Genomic DNA, 26781 nt, shown 5'->3' with positions numbered 1-26781 from the left:
CTCAAGTGCTCCCTGCATCGTGATGCAAAATTGAAGGGGCTGGCCATAGTCTTCCCATTTTAATTGTTGCTTGAGCTGCAGACAGTACGGTTTGAAATCTAAACATCATTGCAAAATTCTTTATATAGTTTGCTGTGGTATTCCAAGTCTGTGGCTTGCACATACTGTTGATTTTTTTGAACTTTGTATATAATGTTATTGCACCCTTTCCATGCTTCATTTGACACATTTGGTCAACTGGTACTTCTCTGATTACACAGGCAGCCAGTGTTCCAAAATTGCTTATACCAATGCACAATGTTCTGTTTATGAAGCAGCTCTTTTCCATATTTCCTTCTAAATGCATGCTGTATTCTTGTAACAGATAAACATCTCATATTCCAGCACACAAAAATACTTTTCTTGCTTCGTTGCCATTCTGTCAAGGCTCTGCATTCATAATGCCAACTGGTGACCCAATGCAAACTTGCCTTAAGGAACTATTCATGCATCAGTCATATTTAAACATGTAATACCCTAGAAAATATAGATCTTTTAAAACGAATGAATCATGTATATAGTTATCCTGTATATTAACCCTTTCATCCCTGCATTAATGTATGTTATTTTTAAAAAAAGTATTTGCTTTGAAATATGTTATCTAGGATGTATTTGGATATATAATTTGAAGTTCTAAATATTTTGAAAAAAAAAAGTTGCCATATGGAAACGTTAGTACACAATGAAATGATTTTCGGAATTTGATAAAATCATTTATTTTTAAGAATTGAATACAAATACAAGATATGCTTGTGATACAAAAAAGAATATCAGTGCCACAAGGAGAATATTCCTTGATACGGATGACATGACCATTTCTAAGTTTTTCTTATACAACGTAACACAAACATGCTGTCAAGGTAAGTTACAGAAAACATCACTTGTTATACATAGGAACACTTTACATTTTATGCACGACACTCTGCTGAATCCTTTAGGGCATAGCTTGCAGCGGCCTTTCTGGTGGCTCTGTTGTGGCCAGTGACCAACTTCATCATATCTGACATCTGCAATGGACCTGGAGGCTAACAACTTCCTCTTTGAAGCTTGCATATCCTCTGTAGATGGTCTTCCTCTTTTGTGATGAACAACATTTCCTGCTATAGTAAGACCAGAAGCAATATGAGAGTGGAAATCCAGAAGAGAAATATGAGATGTTGCGCCTCGCTGATTCAAGTGACGTCTGTAAAACAACCATGAATTTACAACTGCAACATTGAAGCACCAATAAACTATTCGCATATACCACTTTTTAGAACGGGCATTTATCCTGTAAAGTTCTGTGAGCATGTCTGCTAAATCAACTCCTCCCATGTGTTCATTATATTCCTTCACAATCAATGGTTGATTTACCTGAATTGACTGATTATCCTTTTTGCTCCACCTCTTGTACTTATCCTGTGGATTTATGCCTGCATATGTGGAAACCAGTTGCACAGCTTTATTGTCATACCACCTTACTACTAGGATGTTGGATGATTCATCAATTCTATAATCCAGTGGCCCTCTTCCTTTATTTTTCAGCTCCTTTTCTTCTGCTATGGGGCTGAGTGACATTCTGTCTGAATGAATAGTCGCAACACATAAAATACCTTTCTGTTTGAGAACGTCTAAAAGTTCTAAAGTGCTGAACCAGTTATCTTGGAGTTCTTGCCCTCTGGTAAATCTTCACACAGCTTCAGATCAATATCTCCTGAAACTCCTAAACCATGCTCATCACATTTGCCTTCACCCACATAAATTGCTAATTCAAGAATTAGGCCTGATACTCCAGCTCGAGTAAACACTTTTTATCCCCATTTATGAGGTTTGTTTTTGAGACACGGAGATAAATAACTTTTTACCTTGAAAGGGAGCATCTGTTCATTAGTGTTCTGTTTCTCTTCTGGAGGGAGTTGCAACATATTGTTCCATAAAGAATCTATCAGGGGCCTCACTTTGAATAACTTGTCATGCTTGGGATCACCTTTCAGTTTCTGGTTGTTGTTATTATTTAGATGGAAATATGAACTTAGAGTTTCAAACCTATTCCTACTCATAACATCTGCAATTGGAGGAAAGTGACACTGTTGTGACCAGTACATTTTATATTGTGGCATTGGAACTGCACCCATAAATAGTAAAATACCAGTATATTGTTTTATTTCATTGCAAGAAACATCAATGACAACCCCATCTTTGATGTGTGCATAATGATTTGTTTCAAGGGCAATGGATTCACATATTTCATCATCAATGAACATCTGAAAATAATTCATTGGAGTCAGGTCTTCATCAGATGGTGGTGGAGGTATGTTGTCTTTCATGTGGTATCTGGCAGAACGAAATCACCTTTCTTGCATGAACAGTTTTTCTTCTTCTTTTTTGCGGGTTGAGCTGCTTCCTGTAGCATAGTGTATGCATAAACAATCAGTTATGTGAATTTTGAGGTAACACTATGTAATAATTTTTTGTGCTGAAAAGATATAATACTTACCTTACTGGTGGAAGGTTGTACACCATTACTTTCTATGTTTGTTGTTTGCAGTTTAGAGATGTCCTCATGTTCAATACTATAATCCTTCCCTTGCATGTGTATTTCAGTATGATTACTTTGTGGATATTCTAGGACACTGTCAGAGTCTTGTTGGATAAAGTCAGACTCATTATTTTCTTTATCTGACGAAAAGCTAAACTCTGAAATATCACCATCTGGAATCTGCAGCTGCTCTAATATTTCCTTATCAGTTAGACTTTTCTGGGGAATGCCATTCTCAGAAAACTGTGAAACAGGAAGCAGTTTCTGAGGTTATGTAAATGCAAGACATGAATTCCCATAGTTGCCAAATGGCAACAGTCACTTTTCAGTAAGTGTTCTGAGTAAAAATCGTTAAAAATGTGTTATTATTGTACAGTTAGTGATGCATTGCAGTTTTAACAATACTATGCAAAACTTACCTTGTAAATATTCGTGGAGAGAGGAGTACAAAGGCGCAACAACTAATAGCACACAACAGCTGATGGAAACATCAGAATGGCAGCTCATACCAAAGATTACTTTTAAGACCCATCTGCATTTTGCTGCCATCTGTTGCTGATTTCTCAAAACACATATGTGTGGCCATATGGCAACTACAGGATAAAGATTTGAGGTGGAAACATCCAAGAATGGCCCATAAGAAAGTTGTGTTGCCACATGGCTACACTGGGGATGAAAGGATTAAGGTATTTTTGTCACTTTATGACCTTATTAAAAAGTTATCTTATGCACCAAGGAGCATTTACCCTTGCTTTTAAACTTATATTCTCAGTCACTTCAGTAGTCATATGTTGATATTTCCTGACTAGACAGTTTGATGGACTCCACATGAATTGAAGCCAATGTGATTATGCTCCATGCTGCTATGACATCATGCTATGACCTTTCTGCTGGCCACTTTCATGGGTATGGTTTGTCACATGGTTAGCATTCCATTGCCTGTATACACGGATTCATTCTGTCATGACATGTGAATGAACTGCTATCTAGGGGTATTTGATGGTGGCCATCTCTTTGCCCTTTCCAACTACTGGCCATGTGACACCTCCTCCAGAAGGTGCATGCCAGCAGCTTTTCACGTTTCAGTATTGTTATTTAAAATGTTCAGTTATTGCTAACTCACTGCCTGCCTGAGATGCAGAACATGAAATAAGGTTATATCGTTGTGGTCAAATTGTTTCACATGCTCACTCGCCTGTTCCTGCCTCACAGTACAATCTCAGGATTTATCACATATTTGTAACACACTGTCTTTTAACCAGTTTCAATTCCTTGGCTTTACATTACTCTATTTGTTGAAAATGGAAGCATCATGACAGCATTTTCTTTTACTTCCTTTGTGAGAAAAACAAAGAATCTGTTGATTTCTGTGAAAGTTCCATAAAAATGTATTTGTGCAATGTTCATAAAATAAAGTCGCTCTCGTTTTTGTGTCTTGGAAAAGTGATGTTTCTTTTAAGTGAGCTTTTTAGAGCTCCATGGAGAAAGTCTTTTCACTTCTGATTCAGTTTCCTGGCTTTGAGTTTCACCATCTTTAGATGGACTCTTCTAATGCAATACAGGAGGAAGGATACAAGTTGTAGAAGTATAATTCTGCATTTCAAACACATGAGAGGGTGCAGTTCAAGTTTGGACCACTGTGTGAACTTTGTCAACTTCATAATTGAAAGAAACATCAAAGTCCTTATGCATGTGAATGCAAAGGATTTCATCGCTGGTACACTTTCTTTTGCAACTAATATGCACCAATTTTTCTTCTGTGACATTTCTCAACCATCACTATGATCACCAAACTGTGAACATACAAAGCAGACTCCACTCTCAGTTAATTATCGTAGGAGTTCTATTTCTGTAATACCAGTGTTCCATCATTTCACCCACTGCAGTAATAGTTCATCATCCTTAAGACCTCAGAGCATCCCCCTCACATTTTTAATTGACAGCTATTATTTTTAAAGTTGATGAGCATTTGTATATCTTACATGCTGATGTAACTTTTTTGTTGTCATTTTCTGAATGTTGTAGATTCGTTTACGTATAATGTATTAATTAACAAAAGTACTTGTTTTCATGTAGGTGTGTGAAACATATACTTACAATATAAGGAAAAGTAAGTGAAAAGTGAATATGGTCTCAGCTCTCTGAGACTGCATACATGTGTGCAAGTTGCATTTGTGTGTGTGTGTGTGTGTGTGTGCGTGCGTGCGTGTGTGCGTGTGTGTGTGTGTGTGTGTGTGTGTGGGGGGGGTGGGGGTGGGGGGGGGGGGGGGGGGTGTGTGTGTCTACTGCTGACAAAGGCCTTAATGGCCAAAAGCTTTCATTGTGTGAATCTTTTTGTTGTGCCTATCGCGATTCAGCATCTCCGCTATATGGTGAGTAGCAACTTTCCTTCTCTGGTATTGTTACATTCCATTCTGGATTTTCCATTGTTTAATATAAGGAAAAGGATAGATTGCCACTCACCATAAAGATGACACATTGAGTTGCATATGGGCACAACAAAAAGACTGTACACAGTTAGCTTTCAGCCAAAGCTGCCTTCAAAAAAGGAAACACAAACACAAAATCATTCACACAAGCACATCTCACACACATATGACCATCATCTCCGGCAGCACAGACTGGAATGCACCTGTCAACGGAACAATGAAAGCGGCGACCTGGAGGAGGAGTGAAGCGGGAGGGTGGGGGGATTGTGGGGGGGGGGGGGGGTTTGCTGTCTGGTGGAGCATGCAGGGACTAGACAGAGGCCTGACAAGACTGTCACCAAGCATAGTGGCAGTGTTGAAGAGGCTCTGGAGCAGGGAGATGGAGGGGGAACAAAAAAGGAGAGGAGCAGGGATGAGGAAAGACGGGTGGGTACGTTGGCATTTTACATTACTCATGACGACATCGATTGCATGCAAATGGTTGGTGATGGATGGATGGATGGATGGATGAATGAATGAATGAATGAATAAATAAATAAATAAAATCTGGGTTGTTAGTTCTGAAAGATGTCTTTCTGTCAGAGTTGATCACTTGTTCTGTACGACGTTGCTTGCAGATTATTATTGTAACATATTTTCTCTCATGCTTTGTTCTGAAATTTGTAAAGTTCCCGTATTGGTCAAGTAATGAAAACTTATTCCTTTAACTAAATTCAAGATTAATATTTTATTATACTTACAATACGAGTTTATTTTAATGTTTTGCACTGACCTGTTCATTACATGATATTTCATCTGTTTTCTTGTTCTCTGCAACATTTCTGCAGTCATCTACAATATCTACAAGTTTTAAAACCCTCACCAGGGAATAGCTTTGTGCTCTTCATCATTTATCGCTCATGTTAACCGAGCCTCTTTCGCAGTCAATGATGAGTCAAGAAGTAAAAAAAAACTGAATCATATGCACAAAAATACCCGCCATGCACTTAAATTGTTGCCATCTTAACTGAACAGGACCTCTGTTCCAGGAATAACTAACCAAGGAATAAAATGACATTGTTCAGGTGGGGGCTTAGCTCATTCGTCAGTTAGCTGTCCTTGGATTTATCTCACGATGGAAAAGTCTGTCATTTTGAGATGGAAATGAAACAATTTCCATTCCCCATACCAGGGACAGGTAGGAACCCTGCATGTGTGCGGTGCACTTGTATGTGTGCAGTTAACAGGTTTTCTGCATGCACACAGAGGCAAGCTGGTCACCCGCTTCTCTCTCCTCCCCACCATACCGTCTCTCCGCTCCTTCCTCTGCAATGCGTTTTGTTTCCTAGCTTGCTGTATTGAATGAAGGAATAAGGTTAGTAGGAGTGCTTGAAAGAAATCATGGTTTGAAAGAGTACCTATTACCTACAATAGATTTTACTTTATTATTACAGGTGGAGTTTACAATACGTTTACCGTCCGGAACAAAATTTCTACATACAGACAAACACAAACTGGTACATAAATTTTCATCACTGATGTTTGCTCTTAACTGAGACTTATTATTATCTTCGTGGCTTCATGATGGAGACAAGGAAACCCTTGCTGTAGAAAGTCGTGACAAAAGTCTGTTACATGTCTTACCAAAAGGAACTTGTCTTTCAGATGAGAATTACACTGTAGATCTATTTGCAAATTGGGATGAATATCATCTACAGAAACAGCAAATGGTCTGTAGAACCATTAAAAAGCTTGGGATAAATATGATATATCCCCAAATCACTTGAGAAATTCCTCTTTTATTGGTCTAAGTACGGAAACATATTCTTTGCAATTCTGTTCTTGCCCAGTAGACAGAGTCGCGAAATGTACTGCATTCCCGACGAGAGCTGTCATTCCCACAGCTCAGGCTTGCTAGTGAAGGCTTGCACCTTTTCAGCCATTTCACAAATCAGCTGATTTTCTCCTTGCAAACTTGTGTTCAATGCATTCATGTGTCCAGTAATGTCCACTAAAAATGTAAGGTTGGCAACCCACTCTGGATCTTCTAACTTCTGGTCGTACCTTCCTTTGTCCTTTAAAAACTGATTTATTGGTATTCTCAGCTCAAAAAATCTTTTGAGTACATTACCGCGGCTAAATCAGTGGAATTCACTGTGGGACGGTATGTCACCATACTCTTCTCCAATTTCAGCTAAATATGTGTGAAACTGTCTATGTGTAGGCCTGTGGGATCTCAAATAATTAACTGCCCGAATAACCACTTGTATGATGCCCCCCCCAGTTTTGCTGCTCTTGCACAGAGTACTTCTTGGTGCAAAATGCAGTGGATGATGCACAATGATTCTTCTGTATGCTGTAGCTTTTTTCTTAGTAATCCAACAAATCCCATTTGTTCCCCTTTCATTGCAGGCGCTCTGTCTGTTGTCACTGACACCAAATGTTCCCAGTTTAAGCCAGCTGAATTGACAGCTTCTTCAACGGCTTTTAGGATGTCCACGCTGGTGGTCATGCTTTTTAAAGATGTCATATCTAAAAAATTCTCTGTTATGTGCAGAGCAGTGCCCACACTGCAGACATAAATCACTAATTGTGCGGTGTCTGAAATATCTGTGGACTCATCAAGTGTGATTGAAAATGCAACGATAAATGTCACTTGCCATGGCACTTATACAATGACTTACAGTCCGCCGAGAAAGAGTGATAGCTCGAAACTGATTTGCATTCAGTGGGCAAAGTAAATCAGCAGTGTCCTTTATAAACTCACCTTCAGCAAATGATTTTCCAGCTCTTGCTATATTAAGTGCAATCTTATAACATCCACGTACCGCTGGGCTATCATTGTTGTCATCTTGAAAAACTGAAAACAGTAATCCATAAAATGTTAAATCAGTTAGATGAGTGACATGACAAAAGAAAGTCGCAGATCTCTCGTGAAAACAGCAACTTACGTCAGATTCATCTAGTATCGTCAGACCGCTCTTCTTAAGCTCAGTCAATTTCCCCATCCACTCAGAATCCGACAATAAATTGTACTCGTCCTTGTGAAATTTATTATAATGGCGTTCAATACTAAACTTCCACTGACCAGCGAGAATACTGCCATATATTAAAGATTTAGAATTTTCACATTTTTTCACAAAGAAAAAAATGATTCTCCCATTCCTTTTTAAAAGCTAGCAAATCTCCACTTCTCCATTTCCTTGATTCACTCTGCATTTCCCGGTTCTTAAAATACAACGTTCACTACGTAGTGGTCGCTTTGCATCAATGTCCGCAGCTTAGCCTGGTACTACACTGCCGTAATGCCGTAACCTGGCAGCTGTCGCCACTGCCCCGGTCAACGATTGCACGCAAGCAGCACACGTGCAGCGCTGTGTGCTCATGAGCCGCGTGCAACATTTGCCCGCCCAGCCCTATTCCAATTGGCTGGGCACTGTAATCTCTGATTTTATAAGCCATAGAAGCCATTTCTTTGAGTTTTAAATCTTGACTAGAGTATAGATCGTGCATTGGTTTGGAGTCATTGGAGAAATATAGTTATCAAAAATCATTGATTAATTGCATTCTGCAATGGGTATGCATCTCCCACAGTAAAGTAAATACCTTTTCGTCTCCTAGTTCTATTTTGGTTGGTGTATTTTTAACTTTGCTTGGCTTGGGTTCTTCAGATTCTGCATTAAGATGAAACAATTGGGGCGACATCTCGCTTTCTTATCCTTTCTCATTCTCATAAACAGTTCAGCCAAAATCTCGTCATTGGTGTCTGAATTTACCAGTGTTCCTACCATCTTGAAAACTTCTTCCACAGTTAAGCTCGTTAACCACCCATAAATCACTGATTAAGGTATATGAACTTTATTCTCCAGTTTGTAATTATTGTGGGTTCATACAGCGCATCACTCACACTGTTTGAGAATAGAGCTTAACCGGCTGCTAATTAATTTTGTAGCTATCTCGGTATAAACCAAGGAGTTTGATAAAAGCTTGGACAGGATTGAGAAGCAGATCGAAATCACCATGGCGTGCACAGAAACATTCTGTTTGCTGGTGTCATAATAAATCCAAACAGAATGCAAAGAAATGCACACCATCCTCTTCATTTATTTCTCTACAGTCTGTGAAATGCTCACACAGAAAATTAGTATGCTACTCACCTGGCACAACACCGAGTGAGGAGGCTGAACCGTCTTGCTGCCTGTTCACAATGGATTGCAACACACATCTTCAATTTTTGGTTGATTCTACAGCAGACATCTCTTTATTGCCAGCAACAATATTAGATCACAAAAACATTCAGAAATGGCAATCTTGACTGCAAACAGTTCGGTAATGCACACGTATGCTGAAATACTACTGAAATTTGAAATAGGCCTTTGACAAAGATTTCAGTTGTTATTTCTTTGTGTGGATGTTCACCAGCTCATTATTAGCACTGATTTATTGAGCCATTATGATCTGTTGCTGGAGCCTAAGTCAAAAAGTTATTCATAGACTCTGTAAACGTATCTGCTGACAGTTTAATGCTTTTGGTTTACTTGCAGTATAAGTATTGAGACTTGCTAAACAGATATCCTAACATTCTCATGGAGAAACCTACTTTCTGTGCGGCGCCCCCCATTGGAGGTTCGAGTTCCCCATCCTTCCCCAATCTGATGAGACTGATGACATTGCTGTCTGGTCTCCTTCTCCAAGCAACCCAACCCCCCTCTTAAATTTTCATTGTGTTCCATCACTGTTCATGAAAACACTAGTACATCATGTAGGTAGGTGAAACAAAAAGGTAGTTCACCCAACATTTCATCTGCAAATCATTCCCAGGACAGCACAGTGTTTTTCACCTTGAAGGGCATTTATACACTGAAGAGCCAAAGAAACTGGTACACCTGCCTAATATCTTGGAGGACCCCCGTGAGCATGCAGAAGTGCCGCAACACGATGTGGTATGGACTCTACTAATGTTTGAAGTAGTGCTGGAGGGAATTGACTCCATGAATCCTGCAGTGCTGTCCATAAATCCATAAGAGCATGAGTGGCTGGAGATCTCTTCTGAACAGCAAGTTGCAAGGCATCTCAGATATGCATAATAATGTTCATGTTTGGGGAGTTTTGTGGCCAGCGGAAGTGTTTAAACTCAGAAGAGTGTTCCTGGAGCCACTCTGTGGCAATTCTGGACATGTGGGGTATTACATTGTTCTGCTGGAGTTGCCCAAGTCTGTCGGAGTGCACAATGGACATGAATAGATGCAGGTGATCAGACAGGATGCTTACATATGTGTCAACCATCAGAGTTACATCTAGACGCATCCGGGGTCCCATATTACTCCAATTGCACATGCCCCCACACCATTACAGAGCCTCCACCAGATTGGACAGTACTCTGCTGATATGCAGGGTCCATGGATTCATGAGGTTGTCTCCATACCTGTACACATCCATCTGCTTGATACAATTTGAAATGAGACTCACCTGACCAGCAACATGTTGTAGTCATCAGTAGACCAATGTCAGTGTTGATAGGCCCAGGCGAAGTGTAAAGCTTTGTGTCGTGCAGTCATCAAGAGTACACGAATGGGCCTTCAGCTCTGAAAGTCCATATTGATGATGTTCTGTTGAATGCTTCACATGCTGACACTTGATGACAGCCCAGCATTGAAATCTGCAGCAATTTTCGGTAGTAGTGCACTTGTGTCTTGTTGAACAGTTCTCTTCAATTGTCATTGGTCCACTTCTTGCATGATCTTTTTCCGGCCACAGTGATGTTGGAGATTTAATGTTTTACTAGATTCCTGATATTCACAGTATACTTGTGAAATGGTCATACAGGAAACTATCCACTTCATCGCTACCTCGGAGATGCTACATCTCACTGCTCATATGCCAACTAGAACACCACGTTGAAACTCATTTAAATATTGATAACACGCCATTGTAGCAACAGTAACCGATCTAGCAACTGCGCCAGACACTTGCTGTCTAGGGCATTGTCGACGCAGTGCCTTATTCTGCCTGTTTATTTCTCTGTATTTGAATACACATGCCTATACCAGATTCTTTTGCGCCTCAGTGTAGATACTTCAGCAGGTTGAAAGACATTATTGTCATGTCTTTGGAACATCCTTGGCACCATTGGAATTTGATGGTAGGTTTTCTTGAAGTCTGTAACACTGAATATCGTTACTCCAGCTAGTGCACTTATAAAATCTTTACTATTGGGATCGGGGTAACAGTTTGGTACTGTGCGAGCATTTACCTAGTAGTAATCGCTGTAAGGCCTCTGAGTTGTTCGTTCTTTTTAATGAGATGCTGTAGAGACACCCAGGAGCTTTTGGATCTGCAGATTATTCTATTTTGAAGCAGTACTTCAATTGCTGTTTTTGCTATGGCATATTTTTGCAGAGTCGAATGTCTGGATTTCTGGGCAACAGATGGACAAGATGTTTCTGCAGTGTGGAGCAATTTGTTTTGCTTATGTCTTGCAACTGTGTGCTGAGTCTCTGCTCAGGGTTTCCACGGAATATATTGCTGTTTCTAGAAGTCTTGCTTAATTTCTCCATATCCATTTTGGTCCTCACTTGGAATTGTGCTGTGATTGATTACCAATCTGTAATAGTGTAGGAAATCAGGTCAGATACATCGGCCAATATAAACTTCCATTGCAATGGCTGGCTGAAACCTGGATCCATCCTAGTTTTGCATTTACTATTAGTGAAAATGGGTGAACTGTCACCTATGCTAAGCCACATGCATGCCTGAGTCTTTCTCTTTAGATGCAGCGTTGTGTTTGTGTCAGATTCGCAGTCCACCAGATATGTACAAGGAAATTGTTTGTCTATTACGTAGCCATTGGGACTCTTGGAAAAAACTTGCCTGGTCTGTTTTGTTAGGCTGGCCATGTATGACCCTAGTGTCAATGTTTCACGTTGTTGCACTTGTAAAGAAACTGCCATGCTGGCGTTGTTGTTTTGATGACTGGTGCAACGATGGTGAAGTGGCTATTCAAGAGTAGTTGTATATTTATTTATTTATTTTATTTATTTGGTTACTTTAAAAACACGCATAAATTTAGTTGTGTTGTCCAAATTAAAAAATTGTTAACTGATTTTTACTTCCTAGAATATTAAGTGAGAATGAAAATATAACAGTATACCAGTATGATGATTAGCCTCTGCATATTTGTTCTTTAAAGAGCATGGACTCAAAAATTTATTGTGGACCCACACAAACTTCCTCTTACCATCATATTCAGGCTGTTGTAGTCAAATCCTGGCTTTTGGTGTAAGCTGAAAAGTAAAATTTTAAAACTAATGTTGCTCTCTGCTGTAATTCATTTCTGTGAAAACGTGTTTGTTAAATGTTAAAGCGGGTGATCTCTGCACTTCCACTATGATTTCCCATTTTAGGTAGACACATAATGGCATCTGTTGAGGCAGCGGCCACTATTATTGTGGAACTTTAAACGTCTTAAGAAAAATTAAACCAATGCAAGGAACATGACAGAGGGCTCACTGTTCAATGAAATAACCCAAACAGAAACTTTAATGTACTATATTAACAAGGTTAACAGCATAAAAGCTTACATTACTACAAGATGTCTGCTTCTTAACACCAGAAACAAGCGAAGGGAGAGGAGTAGAAGAACAATCTAGGAGAATTCTTCTCCCTTATTAGCATCATAGAGATTATTACATTTTAAGAGTTTACTCCTCGATATTAAGATGAAAATTTAATATTTACAATAAAACATGGATTTTTCTGCCGCCTATGTGGTCAGTGAAACACGTAAGATTCGTGTACATTTATTTCGGCATTCGAGGGCTATCCACAAAGTACATTACGTTTTGGAATTAAAAATAAATAAAGTATTGGAAATTTTTTTTATTATATACAGATGAAAGCCACACTTAAATACTACTTTTCTACATAGTTCCCATTTAAATTAAGGCACTTATCGTAGCGATGGACGAGCTTGGAAATTCCTCCGTCGTAAAATTCGGCTGCCTGCGCCTTCAACCACGTGGTTACCTCTTTTGGCACAGAAAAGGTGTGATTTTTGTGGATTTCCTGGAAAGAGGCACTACAATAAACTCTCAAAGGTATTGCCAAACTCTGCACAACCTCAGAAGAGCAATACAAAACAAGTGCAGGGGAAAGTTGGGCTCAAAGGTCTTGCTGATTCACGACAACACCCGGGCCCACACGGCAAATGCCACTCGTGAAGTTCTCGAATCTTTTAAGTGGGAGTTGTTTCCTCATCCGCCATACAGTCCCGACCTGGCACCGAGCGACTTCCACTTATTCCCAGCAATGAAGAAGTGGTTGGCTATGCAGCGTTTTGATGACTACGCACAGCTTCAAGAAGAGGTAACCACGTAGTTGAAGGCGCAGGCGGCCGAATTTTACGACGAAGGAATTTCCAAGCTCGTCCATCTCTACGATAAGTGCCTTAATTTAAATGGCAACTATGTAGAAAAGTAGTATTTAAGTGTGGCTTTCATCAGTATATAATATAAAAATTTCCAATACTTTATTTATTTTTAATTCCAAAACGTAATGTACTTTGTGGACAGCCCTCGCATAATATTTCTCGTTTCAAGTTTTTTTGTTTTAAATGTCTTTACGACGCAATCGTTGCTGGGATGGCACAATGGGTTTGATGTTATCAGCAGTGCCATTGCCGGGGTCAGTGCTTCGGGTGAAATCGGTGCCTCTGGTGAGGTTTGCAATGCTGAAGAAATTGGTACGGATGGAAAAATTGTTTCTGCTGGCGGTGTTCTGTGTGTTGAAAGGTAGGCGTTTATAAATTTTCTTGCAGCCTGAACCATGTAATATAGGTCACCATTTGTATTTGGATAAATGCAATCTGTGATGCACTCTATCGCCTGTGCACCAAAGTGGCTGTGATACCAGTACTGAATCAACATTGCTTCCCATGATATTTTTTTACTATCACAGGGTCCAGAGCGGTTGAATCGCAGAATGACAGTGTCATCTTGCTTTGCAGGGGCTCGTCTTTGTCTTCCTTCTTGATACTCTATTGCTTGAGTGCATCCAAGACGAGTTGTAAAGTCTGAAGTTTCTCAGAAACAGACAGTTTATATTCATGTTTGATGGTGAAAGCTGCTGGCAAGGTGATGTCGTCTTAGGATTGTGTCACAGCACATACTTTCTTCTTTTGAATCATTTTGTTTGCAATGCTGTGAATTAATGTGTCATAACTGCTGATTTAACAGTTAGCAACAGGTGGTTGAGCCAGGTGTGGCATAATGTTTTGTTTGCCATTTCTGACTCAGCAGTAGCATGCATGTGGGGCCAGAAATCAGATTGTGTTTTATCACCAATTTGATCATGAGGTAGTATCTAATGCATGTATTGATCCCGTGGTTTACAGACTCTTTTTAGTAAAGTGGTTGGGTGATTCCGGTACTTTTTTTTACTCTGGCATGTTTTTAATTTTGTCTGACACTAAAACCGGTGTGAGAAAATCTTAGCAGTCAACTGTCTGCATAAACTGTACCTCATCATTTGAAACACCATGTGAAGGGACAGAAAGTTCTGACATACAAAACCATAATGTGGATGCTGTGATAAATATAGTAGGGATTTCCACTTTACTTCACAGCACTGTTGGGACACTGCAAGTGACAGAATGAAAATTTGTCACCGGTGTGGAAAACCCCACATTTTTGCAGAAATATTTGTTCTTAACTGTTTGAAGTTGCTTGGAATTTAATGTCACAATTTTTACCATTTTTGGCAACATGGTGCTGTCTGATCTGCTATTTCAGTGTAACGTTGTCTGCATCAGTGGTGTTTAGTGTCTATCTTCCTTTTCGGTGCCACCAGTCAGTGGGTAAGTCAACCACAATAAATAATGCAAACTCAGAATTTCTGGGGAAGAACATAATTTATTCACATCTTGCAAACAATAATATAGCATAGATGTGCGCACAGAATCTGAGTGATTGTGAGTAATACTAAAGATGGACTGAACTACGCTGTTTGGTGTGAACAGCAGTCCACTGTGTCAATGAAAAAGAACACACTACACTTGAATTACTTGCTGAACTTGTACTTCCACAAATATATAGGGTCCCCTGTGGTTCAGTGCACTGTCCTATGTTTTGGTTTAATTGCAACCCACAGTTTTAGTATTACTTACCAGTCACCAGTACATGGGAGCAGTTTTTTTATATAATTGGGGTTCATTGTGAGCAAAAGCATACATCTTAACAACTGATTTTTGTTTTTGTTTTGTTTTGTTTTGTTTGAAAAAGCAGATTGCGCAGAAAATGTCTATATAACATTGTCACTGAAATGAATAAATAAAATCTCTAATTCTGGTATGTAAAAGTAAATATATGATCCCCCCCCAAATGCCCAAAATATCACACTCTACAAGCTGGACACATCTTCCTTATTTGACAATGAGGACGTTTCAATACATACAGGTGAAGCATCCTTAATAGGTCTTCCATAATCCTCTCTCCCATATGACATATTGACAGACGTTGAACAAGCTTGAGGTATGCTATTAGTTGAGGAGGAAGTGGAAGAAATATTTATTGGATTTATATGAAGAATTAGAAATGAACACAACTTGCCTATCTGATGTTTCTTGTTTAAATTAAATGAAATTTTGAATTTTTTAAAAGTGCTACAAATACTCTTGATAGTAGTGAGCTGACACTCCACATTGAACAGTGTACAAATATTAAACATACTTGTATTTTCTGTACTGGCTGCATGATGTTCAAATGTGCAGAATGTTAACATAATATTTGCATAGGCAATGCCCAAGTGATTATTGTGAAATAATGTAAATACTAATTACTCAGTGTAATTACTGTAAAATACATGTGAAGTTTTCAGCGTTAATAATGCACATTTGTTTCATCATAATACTGCCTGTTGGACTCTTCCAACTCCAGATATGATCTCTAATAGTGTAACAAAACCTTTGTTATCCACTTGATGGAAGCATCATAAAGTACTACAGTAATGACTGCCAAGTAGTGTATAATGGTTCTCTTCCTTGTCTTGTTTTCAGGCAGAATGGTTAGGTCATCATCATTTCCAGACTTTTGTCTCCAATGTAACATATGACAAGTAGACCTCTCATTGCGATATTGGCACAACTCAGTGAGGATGCATTATAAGACTGTTGGCAGTGTGAGTTGCGTATTTTGTTTGCTATAATACTATAGCCTATAGCCTAATTTCTTGTTGTGTTTGACTACAGGCAACCTGATGATGATAGAAGAAATGAAACTGGCTGTGATACAATAAATATGTATAAATACAGCTGTGCTGGTTCTCGTTAACCATTAATATTATTAAAATTGCTGCCCATCTAATACTCACGTCATCATTTGGGATGATGATGGTGTTGGAGAATAATATGTCTTACCTTCCATTTCTTCCCATCTTATATAATTTGTAAACTGAATTATATCTACCCATTATTATTTTTGTTGTTGTTGTCTCTAGTCTAAAGATTGGTTTGAAGCAGGTCTCTACACTCGTCTGTCCTGTGCAAGCCTTTCCATCTCCATTTGACCACCGCATCCTATATCATTTCATACCTGTGCACTGTGGTCAAGCCATTATCTCCCTTTACATTTTTAACCCCCCCCTGCCCCCCCTCTCTCTCTCCCCCTCCCTCTCTCCCCTCCTCTCCCTCCCTGTCCCTCTCCCTTCCCCTTCCTCCTCCCCCACTCTTCCCTCTTCCCCTCTCCCCTCCCCCCCCCCCCCCCCAAAAAAAATCACCAAACTCATAGTTCATTGAAATCTCAGGAAGTCCTATCAAATAATACCTCTTGTAGTCAAGTGTTGCCATAAATTTATTTTCTCCTCAATTTGATACAGTGTCTATTCATTATCTGATCTGCCCATCTAATAGTAAGCAATCTTCTGGAGCCCCACAGTTCAAAAGCTTCTATTTTTTCTTCGTCTCAAGTGGTTATCAAACACATTTCATTTTCATATAATACCACACCCCCAGACAAATACCTTCATGTAAGACTCCTTAGAAATTAAATATTCAATGTTAACAAATTTCTCTTTTTGAGAAACGTCTTGTGTATCATCTCTAGTTCATCCATTATTAATTGTGTTGTTGCCCAAATAACAAAACTCGCCTAAGCTAATCTCCTCAGTATCATCTGATCTAATATGTCTAAATTCCATTACTTTCCCTTATTTTATTTTTGCTGATCTTAGTCCTCTAAACTCTTTTCAAAACACTATCCTGTCTGTTCCACTGATCTTCCAAGTATTTTGCCATCTCTGTCAGAATTACAATTCAGTCTCTTCTCCCAGAATTTTAACTCCCTTTTTCCTTCATTTTATTTACTGCTTGCTCAATGTAAAGTCACTTTTTCTCGTACTTTATTCCTGCTATCTTCAGAATTTCAACGAGTGTGGTCCAATGAAAATTATGAATACCATTCTCTAAATTTGCAAATGCTGTAAGGTGGTTTGAGTTTTTTCAGTCTGTCTGCTAAGATAGCAGTAGAGTCAGTGTTGCCTTACATGTTCTTACATTTCTTCAGAATATGAAACTAATCTTCTCCTAGGTTGGCTTCTACCAGTTTTCTACTCTTCTGTAAATGATTTGTGTCAGTATTTTGCAACCCATGTATTATTAAACTGGTGGTTTGGCAATGTTCACAGCTTCAGCATCTCCCTCCTTGGATATTGAACTATTACATTCCCCGTGAAGTGTGACAGAATTTTACCTGTCTGATATGTTTTGCTTGGCAGATGGAACAGTTTTCTCATGGTGGGCTCCTAAGGATTTCAATAATTCTCAGGTGTCTTGTTTCGATTTTGGTCTTTCAGTGCTCTGTCAAATTTGTCTCACTACATGTTATCTTCCATCTCATCTTTATCTACTTATTCTTCCCTTTGTATAATATTGTTTTCAATTTATGTTCCTTTCTATAGTCCTCCTACATATTGCTTTCATCTTTCAACCTTTCCTTTGTAACAAAGCTGACCTCACTTTTGTAGTCTCTCCTCAGTAGCACCACTCTCGATCACTGCAAAGCTGAAAGTCTAAATAAGTGTGGAATGGCGTTTGCTAAAGAATGTTCATGACACCACCATTTGGATTACATTAACATGTATTTATTCCTTGCAGAGTTTGATTACTAATAACTGTGACTGGTTTGTCAACTATGAAAATTTATTAGTGCACTGAAGCAGCTTATTACCTACAATTGTGGCACAAAACACAATTCACATTTACACAGAAACATCGCAGCTTGCACTAAGCGCAATCCTGTAATAATTTATTAAAGAGTATCACACTTCAATAGTTCATTTAGTTCATTTCATAACGAGTATCACCATGTCCAACACTCATTAGTTTGATGACAATAAAATTCCACATTCCCGCTAATCACAATATGATGACCAGATAATCTTGGTACTCTCAACAGCTGAGTGACCTACTCCACCACACCACCTGTAATTGGAGTACACGTTTAAAATGAAAATGCACTAAGTGGGTGAAGTTCATTCGATAAAGAGCTGCATCTATAAAAATGTAAGAATTATAACGTACTGTGGAGCAGTAAGATACTGTTTTCACCATGGAAATTTTCAGTATATCTCTCTGAATACTGATATAGTGAGAGTTGTAATGTTGTTATTTTCACAACCTCCTCTCATTGCACCATTTTGATCTATGAAATGAATGCCCTAATCCCAAAAGCAGATATCTAATTGAAGCAATACTATTTGCGAAGGCTATCATGTCCATCTAACTTTTTTTTCCTCCACATTATTCAAGACAATAACTTTCAATACAGAGATTGTGTTGAGTTTCAGTATGGATGTATAAAGAATCTAGTTCATGAAGATAGTGGTGAATCTGAACTAGATGAGTGGCTCAGGATTTTGAGTACCCCACAAGTAAGAAGGTTAATGAAGGTACAATGTGTGCTCATTTGATTATTCATTTGCACACACATTGTGTTCTGTAAATCTCATACTTCAGTAGTGTATTCTATAGTCTATTCATAGTAACAACTGTCCTGATGTAAAGATTACACTGTGTATTCTTCCGTGTTTGCTGTTAACTCATGGAATTTTATGAGCGTGGTTTCAGAAGTTCTGGGAATCACCATGAGAGGTCAGCACTAGCACAAGAAAATCGTTCACGTGATATCCATTGGACTGTTGCCTGTAAACATGTGCCACGTCAGTGCTCTTGAAAGAGAGCTGTGGCGGTGACGTGGCTCTCTTGTTGTTCCTGCATAGTGATTTGCAAAGATGGAAAAAATTGCAATTCGAGCAGTAATTAAGTACTTTGTAAAGAAAGGTGTGAAAGCAAAGGATATTCATCCCAATTTCCAGAATACACTGGGGGACTCTGCTCCTTCATAATCAACTGTTTTCAAGTGGACAAATGAGTTTAAATCTGGTCTACATCTGCATCTACATACATACTCCGCAATCCACCATACGGTGCATGGCGGAGGGTACCTCGTACCACAACTAGCCTCTTCTCTCCCTGTTCCACTCCCAAACAGAACGAGGGAAAAATGACTGCCTATGTGCCTCTGTACGAGCCCTAATCTCTCTTATCTTATCTTTGTGATCTTTCTGCAAAATATAAGTTAGCGGCAGTAAAATTGTACTGCAGTCAGCCTCAAATGCTGGTTCTCTAAATTTCCTCAGTAGCGATTCATGAAAAGAATGCCTCCTTTCCTCCAGAGACTCCCATCCGAATTCCTGAAGCATTTCCGTAACACTTGTGTGATGATCAAACCTACCAGTAACAAATCTAGCAGCCCGCCTCTGAATTGCTTCTATGTCCTCCCTCAATCCGACCTGGTAGGGATCCCGAACGCTCCAGCAGTACTCAAGAATAGGTCGTATTAGTGTTTTATAAACGGTCTCCCTTACCGATGAACCACATCTTCCCAAAATTCTACCAATGAACCGAAGACGACTATCCGCCTTCCCCACAACTGCCATTACATGCTTGTCCCACTTCATATCGCTCTGCAATGTTACGCCCAAATATTTAATCGACATGACTGTGTCAAGTGCTAGACTACTAATGGAGAATTCAAACATTTCAGGGTTCTTTTTCCTATTCATCTGCATTAATTTACAGATATCTATATTTAGAGTTAGCTGCCATTCTTTACACCAATCACAAATCCTGTCCAAGTCATCTTGTATCCTCCTACAGTCACTCAACGACATCTTCCCGTACACCACATTATCATCAGCAAACAGCCGCACATTGCTATCCACCCTATCCAAAAGATTATTTATGTATATCTAAAAAGAAAGATGATGAAACTTACGAAACAAAAGCGCTGGCAGGTCGATAGACACACAAACAAACACAAACATACACACAAAATTCAAGCTTTCGCAACCAATGGTTGCCTCGTCAGGAAAGAGGGAAGGAGAAGGAAAGACAAAAGGATATGGGTTTTAAGGGAGAGGGTAAGGAGTCATTCCAATCCCGGGAGCGGAAAGACTTACCTTAGGGGGAAAAAAGGACAGGTATACACTCGCGCACACACACACATATCCATCCACACATACACAGACACAAGCAGAAAACAACAGCAGACCTACCACAATTCCCTGGGGCACTCCAGATGATACCCTCACCTCTGATGAACACTCACCATCGAGGACAATGTACTGGGTTCAATTACTTAAGAAGTCCTCGAGCCACTCACATATTTGGGAACCAATCCCATATGCTCGTACCTTAGTTAGGCGTCTGCAGTGGGGCACCGAGTCAAATGCTTTCTGGAAGTCAAGGAATATTGCATCCGTATGATACCCTTCATCCATGGTTCGCAAGATATCGTGTGAAAAAAAGGGCAAGTTGCGTTTCGCAGGAGCGATGCTTTCTAAAGCCATGCTGATGCATGGACAGCAACTTCTCTGTTTCAAGGAAATTCATTATATTCGAACTGAGAATATGTTTGATAATCCTGCAACAAACCGATGTTAAGGATATTGGTCTGTAATTTTAGGATCTGTCCTTCTACCCTTCTTATATACAGGCGTCACCTGCGCTTTTTTCCAGTCGCTCTGGACTTTACGTTGGGCAAGAGATTCGCGATAAATGCAAGCTAAGTAAGGAGCCAATGCAGTAGTGTACTCTCTGTAAAACCGAATTGGAATCGCATCAGGACCTGGCGATTTATTTATTTTCAACCCATTCAGCTGCTTCACAACCCCAGGGATGTCTATCACTATGTCCATACGGGAATCTGTACGAGACTCAAACGGCGGTATGTTTGTACGATCCTCCTGTGCGAAAGATTTCTCAAATGCTAAATTTAAAATTTCAGCTTTCGTTTTGCTGTCTTCCATTGCCAGGCCAGACTGATCAGTGAGTGACTGAATGGAAGCCTTCGACCCGCTTACTGATTTTATGTAAGACCAGAATTGCCTTGGGTTTTCAGCAAGATCTTTTGCTAAGGTATGACAGTGGTAGTGGTTGTATGCTTCGCGCATCGCTCTTTTTACAGCAGCACGAATCTTTACTAACTTTTGCCTGTCCTCATTCTCCCGGTCTTTCTTGTACCGCGAGTGCAACTGTCTTTGCTTCCTGAGCATTCTCTGAATTGTGCTGTTAAACCACGGTGGGTCTTTTCCATCCGTAACCCACTTTTTTGGCACATACTTGTCCAATGCGTGACTTACAATGTGTTTAAAATTTGCCCATAGTTCTTCCATGTCCATTGTAACGGAAGTAAATGAAGTCAATTCATTTACTAAGTGGGATGCTAACAACTGCTTATCCGCTCTTTCTAGTAAGAGTATTCTCCTAGCCTTCTTGACCAACTTTTTAACTTTCATAACCATAGTCGTAATGACAACATCATGTTCACTAATCCCTGTCTCAACATTGACACCTTCGAAGAGGTCTGGTCTGTTCGTGGCTACCAGATCTAAAATATTTCCATTACGCGTTGGCTGTCGATTTAGCTGCTCAAGGCAGTTTTCGGATAATGTGTTCAAAAGTAATTCACGTGACGGCTTGTCTGTACCACCTGTAATGAATCCATAGACATCCCAGTCTATACTAGGTAGGTTGAGGTCACCTCCGACTAATATAGCATGATCTGAGTACTTCTGCGATACAGAGTGTAGACTCCCTTTGAATGATTCTAGAACTGTCACGGTGGAACCTGGTGGCCGGTAATAACACTCAACAGTTAACTTTATTTCTCCTAGCCCTGTTAAACATGTCCAAATAACTTCACAATCACAGTCTACTTCGACCTCAGTAGAGACAATATTTTTGTCAACTGCAATGAAGACACCACCTCCTAAGGTGTCTAATCTGTCTTTCCGCAACACATTCCAACCCTCACTAAATATTTCAGAACTTCCTATCTCAGGGTTCAGCCAGGTCTCAGTCCCGGGAATAATTTGCACGCCACACGCTTCCTGGAGGGCTGTAAATTCAGGAACTTTATTCCGAACACTCTAAAAATTTATTGCTAATATCTTAATAGCTGAAGTGTATTTACACTGAGCACGTCCTGATTTCCCTGCCTACACGTCGACTGGTAAGTGTTCATCAGGACACCTCGCACTACTGCCTAGTCTAAAAAAAAAAACCATGTGCACGCCACAAGTACTCTGCTACCCGAGTATCCACTTCCTTTGTGTAGTGCACCCCTGACCTATCTAGGGGCATCCTACAATTCCCCACACAATAGCGCAAGTCTAGAAATCTGCAGCCAAGACCGTCACAGAGTCGATGAAGCCTCTGGTTGAGACCCTCCACTCGGCTCCAAACCAAAGGACCCTGATCCACTCTGGGAACGATGCTGCAAATAGAGAGCTCTGCTCACACCCCGCATGCGAGGCCAGCGGTCTTCATCAAACCCGCCAGCCGCCTGTACAAACTGAGGATCGCCTCAGAACCCAAGCAACAGGCATCATTGGTGCCGACGTGAACAACTACTTGCAGAAGACTGCTCGCCGTACGCTCGATAGCCTCAGGCAAGGCCACCTGCACATCTTGGATGAGGCCCCCCGGCAGACAAACAGAGTGCATGTTGGAATTCTTTCCAGCCCTGTCCGTTATTTCCCTAAGGGGCTCCATCACCTGCCTAACGTTGGAGCTCCCAATAACCAGCAAGCCTTTGCCCACGTGTGCCTGCTTGGGCCCTCCTGAAGGAGCGGCCACCTGCCCACTGACAGGATGAACGGGCGAGGCCAGCTGGCCAGCCTCCACATTGACCCTCCACCTCGAGCAACGTGAACGCGTTGCAGTGTGCCACTCACTGTGAGGTGAGGGCGGCCCCAACGCGCCGGGTACACTAGAAGGTGCCTCGGCGGCTGAGTTAGCGGACGCAGCAAGCGACACCTGGGGTGTGTCAAGCGACGCGCCAGACCCTCTGCCGTCGCTGTACCTCGAGGCAGCAGCCTGAAGGTGGCTGACCGTGGCCAACAGCACGCTCAGCTGCTCGTGAACCGCGGCCAGTTCCTCCCACACAGCACGCACACACCCTATCCATCCTACTGCTAATATCTGGACGTATAGAGTTGCGACAAATAAAACAGCAATATGCGACTGCACAGTTGCATCACCAGCGCCAGATATATGAATAATTACTTACGAACTAAGCAATCAAATGACCACGACTACCCCACTATACAGATATTACAATGCAATCCTACCCTTGTCTTATGACAACCACCTATGCGATGTTACACTCTACTGTTATTAAAATTTGATACTACCCGTTTCTAATTCTAAAATACGCAAAGATCCGAAAAATTTCACCACACAAACACACAAAGTAATTTGAATTAAACCTGTGGAACTAATACGAAAAACTGAATATACAACTAGTTTCTGCTACTGCTGCTTGCACACATCACTCTGCAAGCACAGATGAAGCTGCACTGGCCTCTGTCGGCTGCTAACTGACTCTACGAAATAAACAGAAAGCACTGGCTGCCCGAAACAAACAACTGACTAACGAATCTGCGAATTTATACTTTACAGCTATCAATAAGCAATATTATTCCTCTCAAATACGAGAATACGCAAGGATTTTATGTAATTAAATATGCAAGTGCACAAACACTCGGAAAGAAATTAAGACTCAAACTACAAAACAAATATGAAAGCTAAATATGTGACGCTCTACTGCACTACTGCTGCACCAGCGGCTGCTCAAGGCTCACTGCACAGCACTGCACTGGTCGGGAGAGCTTAGATGATGATCCACACAGTGGTTGTGCAAAGTGTGTTACTACTCCAGAAATAATTGCAAAAGTGCACAAAATGGTCATGGAGGATCGCCGAATGAAAGTGCGTGAAATTGCTCATGCTGGCCAGATGTCATCTGAAAGTGTCTATCATATTTTAACTGAAGAATTAGAAATGAAAAAATTATCCGAAAGGTGGGTGCTGCAACTCTCGACATCAAAAGCGCGTGAAAATGGGCATATAGAAACAATGTTTTAGGAGAAACGAACAAGATTTTTTTGTGCCGGGTTGGGACCACAGATGAAAAGAGGGTGGACTACTATACACCAGAGACAAAACAACAGTCAAAGCAGTGGAAACTTGCTGATTCTCCGCCACCAAAGAAAGCGAAGACAATACCTTCGGTGGGAAAGGTGATGGCATCGGTGTTCCAGATGTGAGGAGGATTCTGTTTGTAGATAATCTCTCTCGTAGGCAAACAATTACTGGAGAATACTATGCTAACCTCCTGGACAAATTGCAACAAAAGATATGCAAAAAAGGTCAGGATTAGTAAGGAAGAAAGTCATCTTCCATCAAGACAATGCACGCCCGCACACATCTGCCATCGCCATGGCAAAATTACACAAACTAAGGTATGAATCGTTGCCACACCCACCTTATTCACCTGATATGGTTCCATCATATTCCATCTCTTCCCAAAACTGAAAATTTTTCTTGGTGGACGAAGATTTGCTTCAAACGAAGAGTTCATAGCTGGAGTTGGCAACTATTTTGCAGGCCTTGAGGAAATTCATTTTCGAGATGGGATCGAGGCACTTGAACATCACTGGACCAAGTGTATTAATCTAAAAGGGGACTACACTGAAAAACAAAAAAGTTTCAGTGATATAAGTACTTTTTTTTTCAATTCCGTTCCGAGAACTTTTCAAGCCACCCTCGTATTTCAGCTGGAGCTTCAGATCAGATACAATGACAGCCTTCCTTTTTCTGTGGCAGCATAAGTCATCCGCATTACTGAGCAAATACAACACAGAACTGCCAGTTTTAACCACTTTTTAACTGTGTTTGTCTTCTGTGTGTCACAAAAGAACATAAAGCAATTTCAACCATTTTTCACCGTACACACGGGAAGGGAAACAGGAATGAGTGAGAAGCACCACAATGACTGCCCACATGACTGTTGTCAGCTTATACGACATATTAAAAAGCTCCATTCTCAACATTAGATAAGGATGTGCAGCCTATATGGAAATTATTTTCGCATCCACTATTGTGGTTATTAATTGCAGAGTTTGTTCTACTGAGGGAAACCTAGAAGAAAGAGAAAACTGATTGGAGCAATAAGATAAAATATGAGGTGGTTCTCTGCAGATTTGGTGAGGATAAGAATATGGTGAAAACACTAACTAGAAGGACATGATGATAAGGGGCAAGAAAATAACTTTCATGGGACTAGAAGGAGCTGTAGAAGACAAAATTTCTAAGAGAAGACACAGATTGGAACGTATATATAATTGAGGCTGTTTAGGGTTTGTGCTAATCTGATTTGTCACTTTGGTCAAGATAGGACAGCAGTAAGCAAGTCAGAAGACTTGTGGCAAAAAGAGAGAGAGAGGAAAAAAAAAACTGTTAGGGAATAAATGTTCTAGCACGTAAGTGTAAGAATCCCTAGATCTGTGAATAGGCTTCTGAATGATATTAGTTAACTCTACACAATATTCTTACTGTACTCTTTTGCAAAATAAATACTTTTTTGACCTTAGCGGCAGCGATCAAGAAGATTATGCCATATGACAGTTTGAGCAAAATATACAAAGTTTGCCAGAAATCTTGTCTGCTGTTCACACAGTGACAGAGATTTCTAAGTGCAAATCAGGCATAATAGAGCTTTTCGGTTAACTTATCCATGTGATGGAACCATTTCAGTTTTTACTCATCTGCCTAGGAATTAAACATGTGGAACCTTATACAGTGTACAACCATTGATATCTACTTTTGGTATAATCAGGCTACTATGATACTGATACAATGGAACTGCGTAAGATTGTAAGATGAAGGGTGAAGCTGTTTCCTGTGAACCAACTGTTAGTCAGTTCCATTATTCTTCTGGCTATGTGTGGTATGAATGTGTTCAGACCCTTTATAATATACTCCTATCATTAGCAAATATCACTGGTTTTGTTGATTCCTCCAATTTCCAAAATAAACCATTTATGTAGGTCAGTGGCAGCTCTTTACCAAACAAGATGGAGGTGCACTTTGCTCAACAAGAAATACATTGGCAAAGGAGAGGAAATTAGCACACTTCTCATGTTTTTGAAATCCATGATATAAACAGAATGCTCACTCATGTCACTGCAGCAACTACTTTTAATAACACCAAAACGTGTACACACAGTAAAGTATTACTGCGCAAAATAAAAAAAATTAAAATAAATTGAAAGTCTGTGTACCATAAAGTACAAGGTGTGCCTTACTAACCTTTATCAGCAGGACCAAAGTTAATGCTGTTCGATTGTATCTCTGCATTTTGATGTGGTGGTGATCATTTCTACAGGAACTTCATTCTTCTTTCCTTCCTATTCCCAAAT

General features: G+C 40.1%; 2 protein-coding genes across 2 annotated transcripts; both read right to left on the bottom strand.

Annotated features, from left to right (window-relative positions):
* Nucleotides 1-822: 822 nt before the first annotated feature.
* Nucleotides 823-26781, bottom strand: LOC124795443. Its single transcript, XM_047259467.1, has 3 exons — nt 26672-26781; nt 2516-2800; nt 823-2422 (listed from the first exon to the last, which is right to left on the bottom strand). Exons 1-3 carry the CDS (start codon nt 26717-26719, stop codon nt 2342-2344), a joined length of 414 nt encoding a protein of 137 aa, XP_047115423.1. The 5' UTR covers nt 26720-26781; the 3' UTR covers nt 823-2341.
* On the bottom strand, nt 895-1596 carry LOC124796132 (piggyBac transposable element-derived protein 3-like). Its single transcript, XM_047260224.1, has one exon. The coding sequence runs from the start codon at nt 1594-1596 to the stop codon at nt 895-897; it is 702 nt and encodes a 233-aa protein (XP_047116180.1).

The sequence above is a fragment of the Schistocerca piceifrons genome, chromosome 4, assembly GCF_021461385.2.
Source record: "Schistocerca piceifrons isolate TAMUIC-IGC-003096 chromosome 4, iqSchPice1.1, whole genome shotgun sequence".
Taxonomy (NCBI): domain Eukaryota; kingdom Metazoa; phylum Arthropoda; class Insecta; order Orthoptera; family Acrididae; genus Schistocerca; species Schistocerca piceifrons.
The sequence above is the reverse complement of the archived record's forward strand: the minus strand, read 5'-3'. Positions and strand labels throughout refer to the sequence as shown.